Source organism: Desmodus rotundus, chromosome 2 (assembly GCF_022682495.2).
Source record: "Desmodus rotundus isolate HL8 chromosome 2, HLdesRot8A.1, whole genome shotgun sequence".
Classification (NCBI taxonomy): Eukaryota; Metazoa; Chordata; class Mammalia; order Chiroptera; family Phyllostomidae; genus Desmodus; species Desmodus rotundus.
This window is the reverse complement of record NC_071388.1, coordinates 205,045,838-205,068,600: the sequence shown is the minus strand read 5'-3', so window position 1 is coordinate 205,068,600 and position 22,763 is coordinate 205,045,838. Positions and strand designations below refer to the sequence as shown.

At 55.8% G+C, this 22,763-nt stretch overlaps 1 protein-coding gene across 7 annotated transcripts in view; it reads right to left on the bottom strand.

The window, feature by feature from the left end:
* The window catches only part of DGKD (diacylglycerol kinase delta), a 97,904-nt gene that overhangs the window by 7,186 nt on the left and 67,955 nt on the right, over nucleotides 1-22,763 (bottom strand). For 6 of the 7 annotated variants that reach the window (XM_053919223.2, XM_053919225.2, XM_071220744.1 and 3 more), the window contains 19 exons: nucleotides 20,329-20,437; nucleotides 17,401-17,540; nucleotides 16,505-16,598; nucleotides 15,752-15,829; nucleotides 15,335-15,429; nucleotides 15,131-15,230; nucleotides 14,770-15,043; nucleotides 13,270-13,419; nucleotides 12,288-12,416; nucleotides 11,012-11,108; nucleotides 8,104-8,214; nucleotides 6,325-6,421; nucleotides 6,035-6,142; nucleotides 4,952-5,065; nucleotides 3,925-4,059; nucleotides 3,493-3,644; nucleotides 3,040-3,151; nucleotides 2,865-2,957; nucleotides 1,867-1,986 (listed from right to left, as the gene is read on the bottom strand). In XM_053919223.2, coding sequence (XP_053775198.1) covers nucleotides 1,867-1,986; nucleotides 2,865-2,957; nucleotides 3,040-3,151; nucleotides 3,493-3,644; nucleotides 3,925-4,059; nucleotides 4,952-5,065; nucleotides 6,035-6,142; nucleotides 6,325-6,421; nucleotides 8,104-8,214; nucleotides 11,012-11,108; nucleotides 12,288-12,416; nucleotides 13,270-13,419; nucleotides 14,770-15,043; nucleotides 15,131-15,230; nucleotides 15,335-15,429; nucleotides 15,752-15,829; nucleotides 16,505-16,598; nucleotides 17,401-17,540; nucleotides 20,329-20,437 — 2,308 coding nt within the window. The remainder of the gene's footprint in view (nucleotides 1-1,866; nucleotides 1,987-2,864; nucleotides 2,958-3,039; nucleotides 3,152-3,492; nucleotides 3,645-3,924; nucleotides 4,060-4,951; nucleotides 5,066-6,034; nucleotides 6,143-6,324; nucleotides 6,422-8,103; nucleotides 8,215-11,011; nucleotides 11,109-12,287; nucleotides 12,417-13,269; nucleotides 13,420-14,769; nucleotides 15,044-15,130; nucleotides 15,231-15,334; nucleotides 15,430-15,751; nucleotides 15,830-16,504; nucleotides 16,599-17,400; nucleotides 17,541-20,328; nucleotides 20,438-22,763) is intronic. The other variant, XM_053919224.2, reaches the window with a different exon arrangement.

Sequence of the window (22,763 nt, the reverse complement as noted above, 5' to 3'; positions counted from 1 at the left end):
ACATATTTATGCATATACGTTAAAATTAAAGTGGGGGGTCACTAAAAGAATAGCCAGTGAGTATGTGTTCCCAGACTAGTAGAGGGCACAGAGAATTGTGTGGGAAGAAGCAGGGCCTCATCAAAAAGGAAAAATGAAAAGAAACAGAAAAAGTGGGACAAACAAAGCACAAAATCTAACAGAAATGTATCTAAATACATCAGTAACCACTGATAATATAAATCAATGCAAACAGACTGAACTCTCCGATGAAAACAGGAGACCAGGCTGGGTAACACCCAATAGTGAGTGGTGTGCTGTTGAGAGAGACACCCCAAATAAAGCTGGAGAGTCAAACCACGGAAAAGAACACAGCAGACAGGCAGACTGAATAAAAAGAGCAACTGAAGGTCTTCCGTGACGATGGGACCTGCACGCGCCCAGTGTCACAGCCTGCAAATGCTGAAGCAGACACACGGGGCCACAAGGACAAACTGGGACATCTGTGTTCATGGCCACAGTTCAACAGTAATTAATGGATCAAGACAAAAACATAAATTTTATAAAATCATTATCTTTTATGAATATAAAGTGATCCCCTTTGATCATTCATTACCTTAGATATGCAATTCTGTTTTTATGTTAACACTGTTGTTATTCTGGAATTTTCTTATTGTGTTTTCTTGAAATTGTTTATTTTTATAATCTTTCTGTGTCCTAAGTTTTTGCTGGGGGTATGGGAGAGAAAGCTGGGCTCTATGACTGATATGCGGTTAGACTTCTTCTATAACGCCATCTGAGAGCAGTTCGCTTCTAAGAGTGCCATCTGTGTCACTTTCTGTATCTTATTTTTATGTTATTAGCTACATACTAGATCCTAATTGTCTTTTATAACATATTTTGCTTTTGTCTTTTATAGTGGTTTGGAAAGATGAAATCTTTTCAATTCTACTAGAAACTACCTTTAAGTTTTTAAAAAACATGACTGACTCTACATTTCCCTAATTATCGAAGTCAAGAACTTTGTTGTAACCTTCCTCGCCCTTCCGGGAGGAATCTGATGTGCTTCCATCCCTCCGTCCGAGTTCTCTTCCTGGCCTCCCCCCACCATGCACGTCACAGGCTCTGATGATTTAATCTGGGATTACAGGGTTATGTTACATTACACCTGCTGCATATTTTATATGTTCTCGTTTTAGTAATTTCCTTTCAATTGAAGATTTATTATATCTATACCTAACTACTTAACCAACTGCAATAAGCTTAGCCTGTCCTTATACCAAAATGCCCTCATTCTTAAGTTGCTGAGTTTTGCTGCCTGACTGGGGGCCCGAGTCCGTCTCCACGCAGGGTTTGTCCACACACATCCGTGAATTCAGAGAAGGGCGTGCTGGACTACTGCTGAGCCCGCCCTGAGCCCCCACCCTATGGCTGCCAGCAGGCTGGCACAGACCACGCCGGCAGGAGGCAGGGGCGCCCAGCGTGTAGCATCCAGGCATCCTGTGGGGTGCGTCGCCCTAAGGTGGGCTTCTCTCCTGGCCCACTCTGTTCTCTGTCTCTGAAAATCTAGAAGCTGCCGTTTAACTGGCCAACATGTCTCCCCAGCCGGACAAACAGTGGGGCGGGGCCCAGCCTGCCTTCTGCCTATTTCCTGGGCAGCCTGTGCCCAGGCATCAGGGTCAGTCCCAACGCTAGCTCCTTCCTTCTGCCAGCCTCTCTCCATGCCTTGAAGGTGTTTTACTCGAGAAGTCTTGAGAAGCCACATCAGGGGCTGCAAGACTGACACCATGTTAACTCTGAGGCCACACAGGGCACACTGAATACAGGCACCCAAGGGAGAGCCACTGCACCCAGCAGTGCCCAAGCTGAGCCCCATGGTCCACATACCTCTTCATCACTGGGCTCCATGAGCTGGCACAGCCAGGGGGTGTCTGCCAGCTTCCTGAGCTGTTGATCCATCTCGGAGAGAGCAGCCCCGAGCCGGTCCTTCTGAGGGGGGTCCAATTGCTGCTCCCGCAGGGAGGGAGGAGAGACACGGCTGGTTATTGGCAGTAAGGAGCTAGGGCCACAGCTGAGTCCCAGGGTGCTGGGCTCCACTCGGAGAGTTCTTATAAAGACTTCCGAAAGCTGAGTCACAGAGCACTGGCTGAGGGGTCAAACTCAGAGCCTCCCCCAAAAGGAGTATTGGTGAGAGAACTCTCCTTTCGCAAACAGTGGAGCAAACCAAGCCTGCCTGAGAATCGCATCTGCAGGGTTGACACTCCACTCGTCCCTGTCACCCTGGGATCCCCTGTGGAAAAGGGGACATGTGCAGGAGGTGCTGCCCCACTCCCAACAGCGGGGCACTTCGGAGGGAGGAGAGAGTACAAAGACTGGCCTTTTGGGACCATTCTCCAGCGTGTGATTTTTAGCAAGTCCCTTCACCTCCTCAGCCTTCCACATCCTCACTTGGTAAAAGAAGAAGGCTGCCCGGGCCCTCTCTCTACTCTGGCTCTTGTGACTCAGTAAACCACCCCCAACCCCCCAACCCCAAGGGATTCCCGGAGCTGCCGCCTCAGCCAGGTCTGTGAGCCTCAGGGAGAACGGGCAACGAGACTGGGACCTGCCCAGGCCCAGGAGGACAGTGGCCCATGTGCAGATGTCCAAGGGGGGATTCTGCCTGCAATGGCAATGGTGTCCCCCCGCAGGATCTGACATGCTAGAGATGACGTGGCTGAGATGTGGCCAGAAGGGTGTGTGCACCAAACACGTGGTCAGATCACATGACCTCTGAGGCTCCTCCCAACAATGAATCTAGATTCTGAAGGCCAGGAAATCCGGACTACAACGTGCTGCCCTTTTATGCGACAGTGGTCACGTCACATAGAGCCCAGCCCCCAGCTCACCAGGGCCATCTTCCCGGCCAGCAGCAGCTCTGTCTCGCTGCGCAGGGCCTTCATGTTACTGACCATCTCCAGGACAAAGCTGCAGGTCAACCCCTGAGGAGAAGAGAACACACACCATGGAGGCGGCCCGAGGGCTGCAGGCGCCCAGGGGAGCAGGACGGGAGAGGGCAGGCACCTCCGCAGCTCTGGGCTTGCTGTACACGCGGTCCATGGACTTGGAGCTGGCATTGACGGCGTGGGCGAGCTCCTGCTCCATGTCTCGGTGGGACTGAGCTATCTCCCGGATACTAGAGAGAACAAGAAGCACATCCTCATCAGGCCAGACGAAGGGGTGGCATGGACGTCACCTCACTCTCTGGCATCAAGTAGAGACGGTAGGTAGACTGTTCCTAGGAATCCAGGGTACATTTTCAGATCTCTGAGCAGCTTCTGAAGATACCCATGGGTTTTAAGTTTCCATCTATGTAAACTCTGAGCAATCTCTGAAAGACGGTTAGTGGACGTAAACCAAAGCCAAGGGCAAGCAGAAACCCTGCTTGGCCTCATGAAGGGTCTGGGAACTGGAACACCACGCCTGCACCCCAGCAATGGAATGGAGCCCTGGCACGGCAGTGGGGAGGTGGCTGACCTATGGATGAGGGCCCCCGCCGCCTGCCCAAACTGGTCCATCTGGGTGGCCTCTTCCTCGGACAGGATCTCCGGGTGCAGAGAGAAGGACGGTGGGCGAGGCAGTTCACACTTCTGCTTGTCCTCCCAGGACTTCAGCGTATTCTCAAATGCCTGGGGCACGAGAACCCAGTGTTATACTTTCTACTGCTCTGGGGAGGCGAGTGCACGTGTACTGACACCAAACATGCCCACACACTAACAGGCTGACGGAGTGAGAGACAGGACTCTCTTCTATACCAGGGAAGAAAAATGGTCCTGGGAACGGCCTCATTGGCTTAATTCTTACAGCTAAAAACTCCTAGAACTAAACGTGAAAAACCCTGAATCTTCTTACAGAAGCAGCACAGGTGTGCTGGCAGGTGAGCCCTGGACCCGAGGGCAGCCCTCTTACCCGGTCTCGGGTGAGCATCTGTGCCCGGTTCTTGTGGATAATGCGGATGTATCCTGGAGGCTGGACCCAGGCCTCTCCGTCCACCTGCACTGGTACACCCTCGTCCCCCAGGATGGAAATCTTCACCGTGCGACACTGAGCAAACATCACAGTGGTTACCTGTGCACCAAACTCAGCCGAGAAGCCTCATAGTGCTGTCCTGTCCTGCACACCCCTGCTCACATCAGCTGCCCTCTAGGGTGACAGACCCCACACCTGAAGCCAATCCTGTGGTCAGAGCATCCCTTCCTCTTTGAAGTTCATGGAGCTGAGGGTCCGCGCCCCCCTCCCCCAGCACTGCATCTGTGACCACAGTGAGGAGGTCTTGGTGACCAGACACCAGCGCCGGCCCACAGTGGAACTCATGGCTTCCAAGAGCAGCTGGGTCCCTGGGCACATGCGAACGTGCCCAGAACAGAGCAAACTGCCAACAAGTGGTTAAGGATGCACCGCCCCTCTTTTCAACAAAAACAGTGCAGCTAAGAGCTATAATTGTGAGGTTCAGGCAGCCTATGGTGGGGACATACTGGACAGCACAGCCTGGGGTCCTGGCAGCTGGTGTGTCAGCTCCCTCCTGAGGTCTTTGTGTGTAAGAGCACTGCCCTCCCCACCCCCACAGACAGACCCTTCCCGGGCCAGGGCCAGAAACAAGTAACAGTGGAGCCCAGCCCTCCAGCCCCCCACTAGCTGGGCCGAGGCCACACTTTCTCCACCAGCCACATAGGCCAGCCTGTCTCATCTCACCACCTTGGTGACAGGGGCTAGGATACAGGTGGCACTAACAGGAAAGGGCAGGGCAGGAGGCTCAGGGGGGTATTAACTGGCCCCAATTTGAGCACCCATTTGTTCTCCTGGGCTCTGAGCCAGGATGTATCCATTGGAGCAGGCGCGGTGAGCCTGTGGTTCTGGGCTGAGCCCTGCCTCGCCACATGTGTATGAGCCAGACCGCCTCCCAGGCCCGACCTGCCTCCAGGACCATGGCTGATACCTGGGCAATCCGGTGATGCTGCAGCTTAATGACCCGAGAGACAGCCATCTGCATACTGCCAAACACGGCAACCACCTCCAAGATCTTGTCATCGAACGACGGAGCTGCGAAAGTCTGAAAGGCCTGAGTCAGAGCTGACCTGAGCGCCCACTTCCCCGAACGCACCGCCGCACACTTCTTCTCACTGCTGGGGCTGCCGCACTGGCGTCCCAACTGAAGCAGCAGCTGCGGGGTGAACCCGTTACTAAGATCCTGAAACAGCTACCTGGGATCAAATCCCGGACCTGCCACTTACTAGCCTTATGACCTTGGGCAAGTCACTTCATCTCCCTGTTCCTCAGTGTTCTCATCCGCACGGTGGGATAGCATCGGTATGCACACTGGTATGTGCCTCACAGGCTGTTATGAGGACTGAGTTAGCACGTGCGCTCTCAGAACAGCGACCAGCACATCTGAAGTGTCCAATGAGTGTTAACTACCTTTACTAGCTCTTACATACAAAGGAAGCCACACCTGTCAATGCCTCCCAGAGTTCTCAGCATAAATTCCAAAGCTGTCCCCTGGCTCACACAACTCCACTGGGGTTCTAGCTTCCCTGCACCCCACCCGCTGCACAGTGCCATCCGAGAACTTTCCCCCTGCCTTGCCATCTGGCCACTGTGCCTTCCATCAGCAGCTCCCTCTGCCTAGAACAGCCTTACCCCCCACCTCAACTTGACCTGGCTGACCCCAAGTCATGTGCTTCAGGTCTCAACACAGATGTCGCCTCCTCCTAGAAGCATTCCCAGATCACCCCAAGTCACGGGACTGGCTTCTGCATCTCACCTGTGCCTCTGACCACATCTGTTCTACTCAGCCCCTCTTCTCATGAGTAGGGTCCCCATCTGTCTCGCTCTCCACTCCAGCCCACTGGCAGTACAAGGGAGGGGGTGTACATCCATCCCTCTGTATCACCGATAGAACACCCCGAGTGCCGAGGCTCCATCAGGGCCCCAGGTGGAGCCCCTTGAAGGGGTCACCCCTCTGGTCACCACCGCCCTGGCCCCAAGCTCAGGCCATGCCACCCAGCACCCCTGTACGTACATCATCTTCCTTGGTGCCCCCCCAGAAGTTGGTCCCTCCGGCATAGCTGGGAATGTTGAGGACAGCAATACCCTGCAGACTGGGGAGCGGGATGGGCCGCCCGTCACACTGAACAGTGGGCATGCAGGACAAGGAGAGAGGAGAGACGCAGGCCATCCATTAGTCCTCCTTCACCAGCAACCTGCCCCAGGCTGAGGCAGCCGTGGCTAGCTCCCACTACGGGGCAGAAGGGCCAACAGAAGTCTGACAGGCCCATGACCACCTGCAATTACGGAGACCCCCCAGCTCACCTCCAGCAGGACCTTTTGCTCCAGGTTCTTGTAGGTTCTGTGCAGCAACTCTTTGGTCCCGAGAACCCCATACCACATCATGTTCTTGGTCCGACTCCTAGACAGGGAAAGCAAAGACCAGCCATGGCTGTGGCCTTCTCTGAAAAGTTAACTGCAGTCATTGCTGCAAGGTGTGGGGACGGCACCTGCTCACAAACAGGTCAGATTCAGCAGTCCCCTATGGCAGTGACACCTTCAGGAAGGACGTGTTCCTGCTAGGTGCCTATAAAAAGTGAGCAGAGATAGACTTAATGTAGGAAAAGCGGCATTTCCCAAGAAAGTAATCATACCTTGAAAGGCAAAAAGGTCCAGACACTGCAGAACCTCACCCAAAGTTTACAAATCATGAGCTTTCCTGACTGTAAAATTATGCTTACCACACAAACTTTGAAAGTACAGGAAAATGCAAAGGAGAAAATAATCTTCGTCACCCCCACATCTATGTGTGCTGATGACAGATGGTTCCATGTATCTCCTGTCTCTCCTGGGTGTGTGAGCTACAGGCACAATAACTGGTCTGCAGAGCCTCCTGGCCCACCCTGCCCACCTCCCCCTGCGCAGAGCACACCCCTGGGGTGTGGCTGATCTCCGTGGGCATATCCCCATGTCCCGTACTGAACTGACCCTTCTGGCTGGGCTCAGCACGCTCCCGCTCCCAAGCTCTTGACCACACAGCAGTGGCCCTCAGCCAACTTCCCATCACTTCTTTAGGGCCGACGGAGAAATAGGACTCCTCCAGGTAGACTATCTCAAAGCTCTCAATGCAGACTTGGGCGGTTAGACCAGGTCCGAAGGTTCTAAAAACGTCTCAGACACAGACCTCGCCTACTTCACTGCTGAACTACATGCATTGTAATGCCTTTTCCAGTTCCTGCGGAATGACTTGGGCTGGTCTTCCTCAACACAAAGAGCCCCAGAGTGCAAAGGTTTTTTTAATTTCTGAGCATGACCTAGTTTTCCTACAAAAGTCCAAAACATGCACACTCCTTGAGTGTGAGGCATAAGTGTGACTCCCCCCTCTCTGGCTGACCCCAGGGTGGAGGGGGGAGCAGCAGGAAGGGCTCCGCAAGGGGCCTCCTGAGCCCTGCAGCAATGGCACACCAGCTCCCCCCTCCCTATTCTCCCAGAATCACACCCAAGGCGGGGAGGGCAGGGAGATGTTAACTCCCCACCTCTCAGGGAATTTCTACATCAGCCCAGGAGGGAGCCTCCCTGTTTCTCCCATCCTGCCCCAGGCTGGGAGGAGCAGGTAGATGATAATTTCGGGGAAGAAACTGAACATCCCAGCAAAAGCCCTCGGGGCCTCTTGTGTGGAAGTCTTCTGCCAGGAGCTCAAGCTCAGGGCCCTGACCCCCACCCAAGGGAGAGGCCAAGCTGCCCAGCTGGGCCCAGGACACACAGATGCACCTGCCAAAGGTGCTGGGGACTCTCCCACAGTAACTTCCTAGCACACTTTATGTTGCGCTCCTTTATAAGAGACTCGGCCCCCTACTCCCCTCAAGTAGGGTCACTTGTTTTTCTCATGCTGAATTTGCCCCAGCCTGGCCAACCCCCTAGGGGAACCCTCCTCCAACTGGCCTCTTGGACTTTCAACTGCTTCTGCCCAGGCATTCAGGCTCCGAGTTTGTGTCCCGCCTCAGCACACGGTGCACCATGCACCCACTGACTCCAGAAATGACCTTACGAACCAAAGGAGAAAAGAGGGAGACACAAAGGACGCGTGCGCACAGCGCCACCCACCTGCACTTCTCAGGGTGCTCGTCCCGCTTGTTGTTGAAGTCCAGGGATATCTTCGCATCCAGGCCGATGCCAAAGTAATTGTTCATGACACACTTCTCCGTGTAATACTCCCTGCAAAGGGGGTTCAGAGCGGTTCCAACAACCTGCTCAGTGCTTTCCCCTCCCAGCCTCCAAGCATTTCTTCCTGAAGGCAAAACTCAGAATTTTTTTTTTTCATAACAGTTTTATTGAGAAATAATTCATATGCCATATAATTTCCTCATTTAAAAAGTACAATATGATTTTTTTAAAAGATTTTATTTATTTTTAGAGATTGGAAAGGAGGGAGAAAGAGGGGAACGAACATCAATGTGTGGTTGCCTCTCACACGCCCCCAACTTGGGGACCTGCCCACAACCCAGGCATGCGCCCTGAGTGGGAATCGAACCAGCGACCCTTTGGTTCTCAGGCCAGCACTCAATCCACTGAGCCACACCAGCCAGGGCTAAAATGTACAATATGATTCTTAATGCACTCATGTAACCATCACTACACCAGTTTTAGAATTACTGTATCACCCCAGAAAGAAAGGGTGTATCACACCCTTTAGCCAGCAGTGCCAACCTCCCCAACCCCCGCAACCACTAATCTGCCTCCTGTCTCCATGGATCTGCCCCTGCTGGACATTTCCTACAAATGAGACCCCACAACAGGGGGCCCTTGCGCCCGGCTCCCTTCAGTGAACAGTGTTTCCAGGGTTCGTCCGGCTCTGTGTCCTATCCCCCTTCCTGGCCAAACACCACCCCACTGCGGGGATGACACTCATCAGTCCGTGGGCACCCGGGCTGTTCCACTCGGGCCAGTACTTGTCTGCACTCGTGCATATGCTTTAGTGTGGACGAGTCTCCTCTCTCCTGGGCACATCCCCAGGAGTGGAACTACTGGGCCATGTGGAAACTCTAGGTTCTGAGGACCTGCCAGACTGTCTTCCAAAGCAGCTGCCCTGGCCTGCATTCCGTCACACCTGCTGATTCTATGGCACATAAACTGTCCCTCAGCACATCCCTCACTTAGCCCCGGACCCAGTTAAAGCGGGTCCCCAAATCTGAAAACATCCCTGCCAGCCCCACAGCAACCCTTCCCTTCCCCCGTCCACTGTGGGAGAGAAATATCCCAGCTTCTCACCCCATCTGGCCACAGGCATCACACCTGGAGCTCCAGGGCCCTGATTCCCCTCCAGGGCAGGTGGGTGAAAGGAGCAGCCCTGATCCTCCACCCAGAGGAAGCTGCAAGGGGAAGAGCCTGTTCCTGACATCCCCAGCATAAATTCCCAAGGAAACGCAATGGGGTGGGTGGGCTTGCGACTACAGCAGGGGCCAGGGTCCTGGCACGTTTCAGGCGAACAGGCATTTGCAGCCTGATCTCAGGTGTAGTGACCGAATGCCCGTGTTTCTGTAACACATTCAATCCAAGTGTCTAAGAGCTGGGTGGGAGCAAAGCTCTGGACGAAACTGAGACCACACGCCATCCAGTACTTACAGGTCCTGGGAAAGAGAGGGAGTCAAGCCAGAAACGTGGCCTGGGACAAGAGGATGAGGGTGGCGAGACCGGGCCCAGGGCCTGGAGGAGGTGGGCAGCAGGGGCCTAGGAAGTGGGCCGGACAGGAGACCATCACAGGCAAAGGCAGATGACCAAGGCCTGGGGTAATGGGTGATGGCCTGGTTCCCCAGCCTGGGTGAGAGTGGAGGAGGGGAAGCACAGTCTCCCCTGGTAAAGAAGTCTCCCTGTCTGAAGAGGAGAGAACGAAGAGAAGCCAATGGCTGCGGCTGCCAGACGTGGACCCTCAGGGATCTCAGGTGAGGGAACAAGTGACAGATGAGATGCTGAGTTCAGGGGCCCCAGGGCACTGATCCTAGAGGATGACAACTCTGGTCTTTTTGAAGAAACATCAGAAAGGGTCAAGACCAGAGTCCTAGTGGCCCTGGGAGGGGCCTGCAGTGACCAGCAGACAGCAGGTGGCGGTGTCAGGTCCAGGAGGGGTGGCAGGCATCAAGCAGGCCAGCACCTGGCAGCAGGAGTCTAAACCAAGGCCCCTCCCTGGCCCACTGACCAGACTGGGCTGCCGCTCAGCACACTTCCAGCCCCACTCTCCTAAAACCCAGAGTTCCTGTCACCTGCACCTGTCTCAGTTGCTGTCCCCACCACACCAGACACACACTTGGCAACTTTTAACCAACTGCCACCTGCTGCCAGCTGCCTGGAGCTTGCTGTCACCCAGCCAAAAGGAAAACCTAGAAGGATGGGTTTTCACACCCCTTCATGTCCACACCAGGACAGATTCAACTCAACTGCTGTCTACAGCCTCTCCGCCTTGGGACCTGGCAGGGCACAGGGTGGGGGGCACAGAGCAGCCCAGAACTTTCTTCCCCACATGCCTAAGCCCAGGACAGCATCTTCCTGGAGACCGCCAGGAGAAGGATCCAGCCCAGGGACTGTGGCACCAAGTGGGGCAGAGGGGGCAGACCCCATGGGAAAGGAGCAGAATAGCAATGGGGAGAAGGAAGGTGGTCAGGAAGAGACACCAGTGTGGGGCCAGCCAAGGGTACCAAAGAGTGACAGTGAAGGACAAGTGCAAAGCCAGTTGCCAAGAGGAGTTTCTGAACCTCAAACACTACGTTTGTTCAGAAGATGCTGACTCGCAACCGTTGGGGACCTGGGAGTGAGCCAGGACAGGCTCCAGGCCACCGAGCCATCGCAGGAACTCTCGCCCCACGCTCCATCTGAGGCTTCCCGTTTCCCTTATCAGCTGGCACCAGCTGAAGAGGATCCCCTTGGCAACTGCTCCCCAAGTCCTCTGGACAATTCTGAAGCAGTTTCCCACAACCCAGCACTCCGTCCCCAACGCCCCCTTGACTCATGCCATACTCACAGGTTTTCCGGCTCGGAGTTGAAGGGGTCAGCATTTATTAACAAGCGACTGATGACCGAGCCACCAGGCAAGGACCCAGACATCCCGGCACGGACGTCTGTGAAGGGACACAATGGCGGGGGCAGACCTGGTCAGGGGCCCCTGAGGCTGATGGACACATCTGGCAGAACATTGTAATTAAAGGTTTCTAAAGTAACATATGAACAGGTCCACCTACTGACAATGAAGAGTTTGGGGTCAAAAATTACCATCATCAACCCATACTCAGGAAACAAAAATAAATACACCGGGCGGTAGAAATCAACACCGACGCCATGAGTGCGGCCTGTGCGGCCAGTTCTCGGTAAACGCACAAAGCCCCACCACAGTGACCCCTGGGAGTCCGGCCGTCCAGCCTGAGGAAGCTGCTGTCACGATCGATAAACCCAGGGACACTCCAGGTGACAAGAGCCTTCACGCCACCCACATCATGTAAAGTCCTTAAACCAACCATCAAGGCAGAGAGGAAGCCCTGTTTTTGGACACTCTACCCATCCAAGCCTCCCAGTAAGACCTTTGTCACTGGCTAACCAAATGCTTCACATGTGCGAGAGCTCACTTCCTAAGGGCTCCTGGAACTTTCTTTCTAACAGGTGAGTCACTAGAAATCACCGAATCACTCAGGAACAGGAGGTGTGGCTAGCAGGGCTCAGGACTCGACCTGAAGCTGGTTCAGGGAGTCCCATCGGCCACACCGTAGCACTGCTTCCTTTGAAGACACCAGGTCCAGTCCCAGCTCCCCCGAGGGAAGCAGCCGCAGGAATTGCCTCCACTTTATCCGGGGCAACACGAGAGCATGGATGGGAAAGAGGCCGGGGCCAGCCTTCCCTGCGGCTAGCTGTGCTGCTGTGATCACACTGGAAAGAGTGGCGTGGCCCGGGTCCTGCATGGCCCGCCTGCCCACTCTTTTCCCTCAGGATAACTCCCACCTACCCCTCAGCACCCAGCTGGAGGATCGCCTCCTCCAGACGCCTTCCTGGGGCTCCCAGGCAGCAATGTGGGTGCCGTCTGCCCTTTGTCATTAATAAGGGCACTTTTATACAGTGACGTTACTCTGAGAGCCCATCCTCATTCCTGTGGAGGACAGGGGCCCGGTCTCATTCATTCCCACAGACCCAGGACCAGGCAAAGCCACAGGCCCCGGACCTGCTGGTTGGCAGGTTAGCGAGTCCCCGACACCCTCCCACAGACACCCTCGGCCACTGTGCCTGGCCCACGGAGAGGTGGGGACACTCACTCGGGAACAGGATCTTCGTGTTCAGCGCAGGCAGGCCGTCCCGGTTTCCTGACTGGGTGGGGAGAGAGGCAGAACTGCCCAGTGACAAACTTCCTTTGCTTATCAGCTTCTCACACGGGGACTTGGACACTATAAAAACAGGACACAAAGCCGTCAGACTGTCCAGAAGAGACCATGACTGACCACTGGGAGAGTTCACTGGAGAAATGCCAGGCAGAGGGCCAGGGGAAGTGAGGCACTTACAAGCCACTGGTCAGCCCTGGTGGAATGGGCGAGATGAGACAGAAGCCCAGAGAAAGAAGGATGAGGAGGGCAAAAGAAGAGCACAAGGAGAGGCAGGTCGGTTTGAATGCCATCTAAAGAGTGACGAAGGCCACCAAGGGTGAGGCTGGGACAGGGCACGGAGGGGCTAAGCCCTAATCATACTAAGGGCTAAAGAGGCCAAACCGAGTTCTGAGTAGGAATGACCATGGAGTGACCTCTAAGGCAGATATACCTCCTAGTGTCTCACTGGGCTGCAAGGGAGGGGCCACGCGCAGCCAGTGGGAAGGGACAATTCTCCACATCTGGAGCCTGCGCTGGGGGATCTGCTAGGAGGGGTAAGGGTCCCTGGGCAGATCACCTGCGCTGGGTGGTTCCCTGGCCACCATGCCAGGCAAGGCCGGCTAAGGGAGCAAATTTCGCATATGCATGGCACCCAGCTGTCTGCAGATGGGAGACTCGGAGCCCCATTGGACCTGAGGTGCACAGGGAGGTTCTGGGGAAAGCATACTTCTCAGCACGAGGGCCCCCCAGAATCTGCCATCAGACAAACCACACACAGCAGGTGGTGCACAGAAAGGCCATGTGTTCCTGACTTTTCTACTGCCAAGTGGCCAAAGCAGTCATGAGAAAGCACCCTAAATCTTCCCTCGGCAAGCTGCTTGAGCATCACACAGGCCCGGCCGCAGCACCGAGGGTCATCCAGGCCTGCAGGCTGTACCTTTGCGGAGGCTCCTGTGCTTGGCAACCCCACAGCTCTCGCTGTGGCACAGCCTGTCGTCCGACTTCGGGTCCTTTTTCTCTTCCGCCTCAGGGAGACCTAAGACAATCCTCTCCTGCTCCTGGGTTTGGGCATTCTGCTCATCGACAGCTGCACAAGGCAAGAACGTGCGCGGCTCAGTCCGTGGGCGTTCGCCGCAGACAACGCCAGGATGACAGAGGGCCTGCTAAACAGACTCCCCTGCGCGTCTCCCAGTCTCACTTTTCTTCAAGTGTCCTCTTAGCTACAGCAGTGACCCTGAAGCCCCCACCTCATCCTCACAGTCCCCCGGGCCCAGCACCCTGCAAGCACCAGGGGCACCGGGCATCCATGCCGGCAGCCTAAGAGGAGGGCCAAAGGCTGGCAGATGTGCAGAGAAGGTGAATAAAGGCTCGAGAGCCCAGAGCATCCCCAGGGCACATGATAGCCCCACCTCGTGTAGCTGGGAGTTCATGACCTTATTATTCTCACTGAGGCAAAAAGCAGGTCGATCTGCTCAGAAAAAGAGGTGAGGGCTGAGAATGCATCAAAAGCACGCATTGGAAAACACAAAATGGTTTCTAAAGATAAGGAGAGCGCGGATGACCCAGGACAAGGAAAAACTTGCCGAGGAGGGAGCAGATGGGTCCCTGCAAGGTTGGAGGCTATGAAGTTCACAGGTCAATGTGGTTTTTCAGCGATCTCATCAAAGCTTAGCAAATTGAGTCTAGCAAAAAGGAGCAACCGGCCAGGCCAACCTTTCATCCTACATAGGTCTCCCTGCCTCCCCCGAGCTAACCAGGGACAGCCAGCAGTGGCGGCCCGGACACCAGGCCCCAGGCGCCCTCTGCACTGCAGCCAGCCCTGCCTCAGACCCCACGGTGCACCTGGTCCTCCCACCTTTCCAACCCCTCCTGCCCCCTGCTGTCGCTGTCCCCAGGTCCAGCCTCTCTGTCCACCCGCTGCCTCCAGGCAGGGCCACCCTTCCCTGTATCCTAGGAGCCTCTCAATTCTGAGCACCGAGGCTCTCCTCGGAGCACAACCCCCAGGCAGCCCAATCTCCAAGTGGACAGGGGCCTGTCCTGCAGGGCTGCACCGGAGGTTGGGCAGAGTCCCCACAGGTTAGGTCCCTTCTAGGAAGCAAGTCCCCTGTCCAGGGACCAGTCTCTCCAACGCACTGCCTGAGTGTGCCCTTGAGGTCCCCTTCCACCGGCTCAGGGTGCCCTGCCAGCTTTGCCTTCCCTGTCCTGGGTCCAGGGTTCTCCCTTCAGACAGCAGCATCTTCACATCAGACCAAGCAGCTGAGCAGGGAGCAAGGGGGGCGGCAGGGAGGGCAAGCGGCTGCACACAGGCAGTCCAGACATCACCGTGGGCTATCAGGCCTTGCCTATATGGTGGAGGCCTGTCACCATGCTCAGAGGAAACTGGGCATGCCCAGTACCCGCCTGAAGAAAGTGCCCTTGTTATGAAGAGACCAGCTACCTTTTTCAGTGTGTTCTATGATCTGACGAATCGCCTTCTTCAGGCTGTTGGCCCGCAGCATGAGCTGTTCCCGAGGCCGGAATATCTGCGGCCGGGCTGGGCACGTCGACCCCACGGAGCGGTCCACAGTCGAGCCACAGCCACTGCCCACCCCGTCTCCATCTTCCACCTCCTCAGCAATGGTGGGCGGCGGGGTGGGCAGAGAGGATGAGGCCTGGGACTCGTCGTCCAAGGTCTTGAGGAGAGAATCCAGCTTCTCTTTCAGGACAGAGCACTGGAAAGGGAACAAACAGCAGAATGGAGTGGAATGGAGCCCCCCTTTGTCCCGACACCCTCCCAACCAGGGAGCCAGGGGACAGACCTTCTTGGCCATGACCTCCGACTCCTCTGAGCTCTCAGTCGTCTTCTCGTAGGCCTTTCCCACTCGAGCCACGAAGTCCTTCACTGTCTCACAGAGCACTCTGCAGGAGGAAATGCAGGCAGATGCTTCTAGAGAGACAGTTCCGGCTGGGAACCCGGCGACCTGCATGGTGGACCCCAGTCCCCCGAGGCCGTTGGCACTCACTTGGCCGATGAGATCACCACCGAGTGCTGGTCAGAGGTCAGGATTTTAGAAAGATGGGCCGCAACCGAGTCTTCATAGAAGAGAATTTGCTGCACCTACAATCACCCCAAAACAGGGCGGGGTGATTGTCATTCCAGCCAGTGAACTCCTGATCCACTGCGCCCCCAGCCCCACTTCAGCTCACTGCCCTGGCTAGTCCCACTAGTACTATCTGAAAGATCACAAAGGCTTCATGAAGATTTGGACAGATGGGCGTTAATGGAAAAAAAAGTCAAAAACTTAAAAACACCTCAGGCTCCTTTACTCTTCAGCCTGAGGTTCACCACCAGCAGCCTGTGCCAGGAACAGAACCTCCCCCCCGCCCGCCACCATAGGCAGCACTCCTTCACTTAGGCCCCTTCACAGCAGATGACACACCTGTCTACCTGGCAGGTTCATGGCCCAGCCTCTCTCCTTCTCGCGATGTGAGCTCTCCTCCCCACACACCTCTGCCTGCTGAAACGGGAGAACTGACCCTGTGTGGTGAGCCCACTCCAGGCCTTATCCCAGTGGCCAACAAACTTCACTGTTGGCTGACAGTACATATCTGAGGCTTCGCATAAATATTCTTCCTCTCCTGAAAGGTGTGACCATTCTCTGCTCGCAGGCCATGCCGCAGCAGGCCCGCCTGCCGAGAGCCGCCCTAGCCCACTATGCTCCACCCTGCCGACCAGCAGGCAGCCCTGGGCAGAGCTCTCCCTCTCCTGCTCAGCCGCAGCCAGCTCGCCCAGTGGGGATGAGCACATTGATGTGCCCAGGACTGTGCTGCTACAGGGTAGGAAGTAAGGAAGACAAAGCCTGCGTCCTGTGGAACTGGTAAACCACAATAACAACCAGAAAATGAAAGGAAGAGCTAAACGTTGAGCTGGCATAGCTAATTGCACAAGGGGGCAACGTAGAGGACAATGGGCAGCAGCAGGTTTGAGGAGAGTGGGAAGTCCTAGGAGACTGTCACCATAAAGGACCCAATCCTGATGACAAGGGGAAGCCCTCAGACAACCTCAAAGCCCAGGGAGGTCAGAGTCCAAATGGCTCCAGCTGAGTCTTGAGCTGACCCTGAGCCTCGGCAGGTCAAACTAGGGTAGGGCATGACAGCACGGGACTGGGGAACAGGAGGCTGGAAATACAAACCTCGGAGCCCTCGCTGAGGTCCTCGGTGCCTGTGCCAGCAGCAGAGGAAGAGGCCTGCCGGGGCAGCTTGGTCTCGTAGGCCATGACGCTCCACCTGCACACAAAGAGGCAGCTCCCAGCAGTTGGCTCCGCCTCCCAGGGCAGGCCCCACACCTGCAGCCTTAGGATCCGGGGCCTGACCTCCCACCAATTCTAACTGTATCTGTAAGTCCTTTACCTGGGTTCCTCCCAGAACTAAGAACAACTGTCACTACGGGACAGAGGGGAAAGGAACCCATAACCAGAGAGCTACAAGCCCTCAGCCAGCAGCCAGCTCTTCACATGCACAAAACGCACAGAACCCTCCCGTTAGTGGAGAAGGAACGGCGGGGTGCTGAGGTCATACCCCTACAGCAACCACAGGGTCCTGTGAGGGGATGTGAGGCATCTCAACACCAAGTTAGCACAGGCTCCAGTTGGTGGGGTTTCAGACGTGAGCTCGGAACTCAAGGCAGTTCACCCCACAAGGATGCCAGTGGGTTTTTAAAAACACAGAGACTACACATCCAATACTTAAGATTCTTCTGGGAACAGAATATGAGGAAGTACAGAGAAGGGGCCCTCTGCTCCCCGGTGTCAGATGAGGGCTGCAACGGCGGAAGGGGATAGGGCAACCTTCCCCAGTGGCCCCAGTGGGTCAGGCTTGGCCTCGAGAGAAGATCTGATCACTCGGCACCTAATCTGTCTGTTATCTTTTTCATAATATTGGTCAAAAGTTAAAGACTACCGGGAAAGTAATTTTTACAACTAATTGCTGAGGGCCTACAGTTTCCAGGGACTCCGGATAAGAACCCCTGGTTAAGGTGACCTGTCTCCAGCCCCCTCCTGACGGGTACCACTGCCATGCACCCACTCACCTGTCCAGCATCTTGGTGCTGGCTCTCTCCAGCTTCTCCAGGATCTGCGGGAGCTGAGTGTCATCGTCACAGGCTGAGCCCCAGCCTAACACGCGCGCCAGGTCATTCCCTGTGCCCAGGGGAAGCACGCCCAGCTGACACTGACAGACACGGGAGGGAAGACATGGCCTTGAGCCCTCTCGGTTGCTGACCACGGTGGCTGAACTAGAGGGTCGATTCCAGCAGCGCAGCACAGCACTCCAGGCAGTGCCACAGCGTAGGACAGATGGCCTTTCAGGTCCCACAGCAAAGTCCTCCTCTGCCACAGGCTGCACCTCACCTGCTGCCCTGTGGGCACCGCCCTCTAGGACCTCACTCATCGAACCATGTCCTAAATCCCCTTCCCTCCCACGCGCACACAATGGCCTTAGCCCTGTCCCTGATGCTGGGCATCTGAATCCTGAAGAACCCTTCTGTGGCTGCCCACCCCATCTCTCCATCCACACCGTCTGACTCACCGAGGCCAAGCTTATCTTCCAAAGACATCACTAGTGTCGCTTCCCCCTCTAAAAACACCTTTAAGGACTTCTGAGTCCCATCCAAACAGGTACCAGGACACCCAGTCTGGTCACCAAACTCAAGAACGTCCCAGTGCTCAGCCAACATCCCTCTATCTGCCACTCCCCAGAGAGACCCCTTACATTGCTCAGGCCTCGGTCCCTCGGAATCCCCACCCAAGAACTCCCACCAAGCCAGGACAGCATGCAGGAAGTTCTAACTGCAATACGCAGTGTGCGGGGAGGGTCGCCAGTCCTCCCTAGGCCCTGTCAGACCACAGTCATCCACCCCGGCCATGAGGGAGGCCCGCCACCCTGCTGGGGACAGCGAGCTGGAAGGTGAGGACCAGGACATGTGGGCACTAGGAGGAGATGACCCGGCACTGGGTCCCCGGAGCCTGAAAGAAAAGACAGAAGCAGGGGCATGAAGGCACCGCAGTGGGCCACCCTGCTGGAGAGGTGGCCCTCCTGCCACACGAGACTCCATCAAGAGGAGGGCACTGAGGAAGAAGTCAGAGACACAGAGGAGGATGGAGCCACACGGGGCCCTGAGAAACTGCATTAGGGAGTCTGGACTGCACCCTAAAGCCAAGGGGTCACCAAGAGATGCTCAGGGGTTCATGGGCAGAACTGCTGTGGGGAAGGTCCCTGGGAAGGGTGGATGGATGGAGGCCCAGGGTCAGTAGCATAGAGGGGTGGGAGAACTGAGCCCAGCAACTACACATAAATGAGGAAGGAGGGGGAGGGAAGAATCAAGAACAGCCACCAGATCTCTAGCTCTGAGGTTGGCTGAAGATAATTTCCAGACTCTAAGGAAAAAAATGTGGGCTGGGGGAGGTTGGGTGGGGCAGGGTTGGGGCTTAGGGCAGGAAATGCAGGGCTTGAGGTGGGGTGGGGCAGCCAGGAAGATGGAACACCAAGGGGTGGGGTCCAGGGGAAGCCAGGGGACAAGGGGTGAGGATCAGGTGCCACAGGGAGGCTGGAGGAGTGCTCACTGAGTTCCCCTGACCGGATGAAACCTGCCTTCCTGACTAGTGACAATGAACTTGTAGGTAGGTCATCCTGCAAGTCAACACAACACAGGACCTAAGTGTAGTGCCCAAAGTTCACCACTAGGGAGCAGCATTCTCTTTCCTGAGCAAGTGGCCTCGCTGGAGCTGAGCAGCTCACAGTCCACCTTCCAACATCACTCCAGCGCCCAGGGCTAAATACGGACCAAAAACAGCCCACCCCACCAACTAGGCCCGCCGACATGGGCAGTCAGGCCCAAGACTTGAAAAAAGCATGTTCAAAGCAAATGACAATTTAGGAAAAATATGACCAACAAGGATTTTATATCCCTAATATGACAATAATCCTCAGAGAAATCAGTTTTTCAACCAATAGAAATCTAGTCAAGAAACATACACAGGTGATTCCTTTAAAAATTCATGATTGAGATGTTTGACTTCACCAGTATTAAAGAAATAAAAACAAAACATACCCTTTTTTGCCTGCTTATTGGAAAAAACAAAAAAGACGGACAGCGGGCGGCGGGGAAGGGGCCGGTACTTCACAGGCCCAGGAAACGAGGCAGTGCCACCCGAGGGAGAGTGGAGTGGCAGCCCCGCTCAGAGCTGAGCGCGGGTGCTCTCTGAAAGGGGGCTGCGGGGGCCAGTGGTCTTTACGAAGCGGCCCAGGCGGACAGTGGGGGGTGAGCCAGCCCAGGGCTGGCAGGGCTCTGCCTGGCGGAGAAGCACCCCACAGATCTCCACTCACTGCCACAGAGCGAGCGCGAGGTGCCGCCACACGCTGATCTGTAAAGTGCCGTAACAGAACAGCACGGGTGACAGGAGGAGTCCATTTGACTCAAAGCCACACTACACTACGAGTGTGTCACCAAGAGGTCTGGAAGACAGGTACCAGTGTTAGCAGTGGGCAGCGATGGAAGGGGGGTGAGGATGGGGAGGCAGGGAGTGGAAACAATGAGCACTTGACTTTCACAATCAGAAAAATCTGGTTTTAATATCGAAAAAAATTAAGTTCAAGGGGCCCCAACTGTGACTTTAAGTTCAAGTCTGCTTCTCTCCCTTCTACAGTAAGTTACTTTACAACCCAATAAGGGGCAGGTGGGGACAAGGCAGGATGGCAGCCCCACCCAGACCTGCTCCCAACCTGAGACTTGTGCTGCAGAGGAAGGATTTTTGTGTACCTTGGTTTCCTTCTGACTGTGAAGTTCCCGTGTACCGGCCCCAGGCCCCAGATGCTATCTCGCTACCTGCTCTCCCCTGCCAGACCTCCGCAGTCCCCACGGAGAACAGTGCTCCAAGGGCACAAGGAGCAGTCCCCGAGACTGCCCAGCCGCTGACCGTGGCATCACGCCCCGGGGCTGGGCTCTCCCACAGTCAAGTACCTGTTTGTGGAGGTTGAGGCTGTCGATTTCGGAGAGGACCCAGCCCACACTGCCATCCCCACCACACACCAGGATCCGGAATGTGTCAAACTTCTGGAATAAGCGCAAGCTGCAGAGGAAAGAGAATGTCAATGAAATGAGGTACATTCTAAGTGACAAATGACAGCCAGTCGGCCCTGGGCTGAGGGGCCCCATCTGTGCTCCTCATGCAGACCCTGCACCCTGTCCTGTGAAGAAGCCCCTCCCACCATGGCCTCTGAGCCCACTCCCCACTCAGCCGGCCCCACACTCAGCCGGCACCCACACACGGGGTGCAGGAGCCCAGGCTGCACGATTCTGTCCACACATCACCTTCCCTCTGGGCCACTGCGTCCTCCCAGGTGATATGACCCATCCCTCTCCCCTCCTAACTCAATCTCCATCTCCCTCCTGTGCTCCTCGTGGTCACCCTGCCCCTTGCACGCAGTGTCCCCTTTGGGGCACCCACAGCCTCCTCTACTCACTCCTCACCCACTTCTTGAGTGGCCTCATCCTCGTTTTGGCTTCCGAGATGACACAAATGCTAATGACCTTGAATGACCTGAATGACCCTAAACCATGACCTCCAGGCTTTCCTGAAGGACAATACCTTGCACTTGCCTCCCCAACAGGCCACTAAGGTGTCCCATGGGTAGGCACCTCCTTGTCCTAGGTTCCTGTCCTTGGAAAACAGCAGAGCCACCATCAAACTGTCACTGGGCCAGACCCTGCTGTCCCGGCCACAATCACTTCTCTCACAACCACTACCAGAGCCCTCTCCCAACCTCACATCCCCTACGGACACCTCCAATCCCTGATACAGCGTGATCATCCCAAAACCAGTCTTGTCAAGTGTCTCACTTTATTTCCAGGAAAGGTTCAAGCCTCTCAGCCAGCACTACGACCCTCCCCAGTGAGCAGCTGCCGCTCCCCCAGATGCCCCCAGTCTTCTCGCCTCTGCACGCACAGCATCTGCCTGGCAGGCTCCAAACCCCCCTCCCCACCATGACATCAGCAGCTCCCTTCAAACGCCAGCTCATGGAGAAATTCAGAGACCCCCAGTTTGATTTATACACCCCTTCCCTGGGTTCCCACAGAATCTGCACATCTCCCTGTAAGTGACAGATACCCCGTCTTGTGACCTTGCCTATCCGTGGTGTACCACACCCCCTGCAGGAAGGGACCCTGCCTTCCTGGGCCTGGCACCCAGCAGAGTCTGAGCCCAAGGAAGTCCTCAAAAGACCCACTGGAATGAGTGTCGGCATGGACTCATGGCACAGGCAGACAGGAGGTGCCGCGCGGCAAGGCTGCCTGCCTGTTGGTTGTTGCTCTGAGCATGCGGGCCCCTCACAGGCCCCCTGCTTCTGGAGCACAGGTGAGATGCCAAGGCCAGGACCAGGAAAATGAAGCAGTGTGTCTAAGCCCGGTCATAACGTTATGAGATCGAGGCCGCTCTCTGGAACGGGAATTTACTAAACCAACTGCCCCGACCCCTCTGGGGGTCTTCCCAAGTCATGCTGTCTCAGACTCAACAGTCACCTCCGACAAGGGGTCTGCCCACAGCCACAGGGGGTGTTGGGGTACCCTCAAGTTCCTGCCCACAGCCGTGTCGCAGCACTCATCCAGTCCCCTCATGCCTTGCTGAGGGAACCTGTCTGGCAGAACGAGACCAGGGATGTCTGATCCCTTCACTGGCCCCATTTGTAGCTAAAATCATTCCTTCTGGACTCAGCGGTGAGCATGCGCCGTGTCATTCAGTTACTCAGCCTGCCTGTGGCCGTCGCTGGAGTGCCTCCGTGAGGGAACAGGCTAGGACGCGGCCATCGGGACTTTCTCCAACAACGCCCTGCTGCAGCACCCCGGGACCCCAAGGCCCTGGGCACCCTCTCTGCACCGGCTCCCGCACAGCAGCCCCCTGCTCCAAACCCAACACCCGCCCAGGACAGCACACACAGAGAACAGGTCCTGTAGTACTTCCCCCACAACTATCTGGGACGGTCCCTAACAAGCTGGCAGGCTCCTAGAGCGCCTACCTGGAACTGGAGTTAGTTCAAGTAACAAAATCTACAGAAGCAGATGTCTTCTAGAAACCTATCACACGTACCAAACTAGAAAAAAACACACACCAGCTCTCCAGCCAGCCGATTCTCAGGGCCTCACACTTTTGCAGGTGTCTCTGCACCTGCAAGGTGAGCAGCCACTTTGCCTCCAAAATAAAAAACCTCTCATCTGGCCCCCCTGGAGGAAAGCCTCCTTAATGCTAAGCAGCCAGGGAAACGACTGACCCGACCTCAAAAACGCCCGTGCCATTGTCGGCTGACACACCTACACAGCGTGTGTGCCAGGCAACAGGCCACATTCAGGTCTTCAGTGTGCAACAGCTGAGACTCACCCTGAAGACTGGAAGGACAACAACT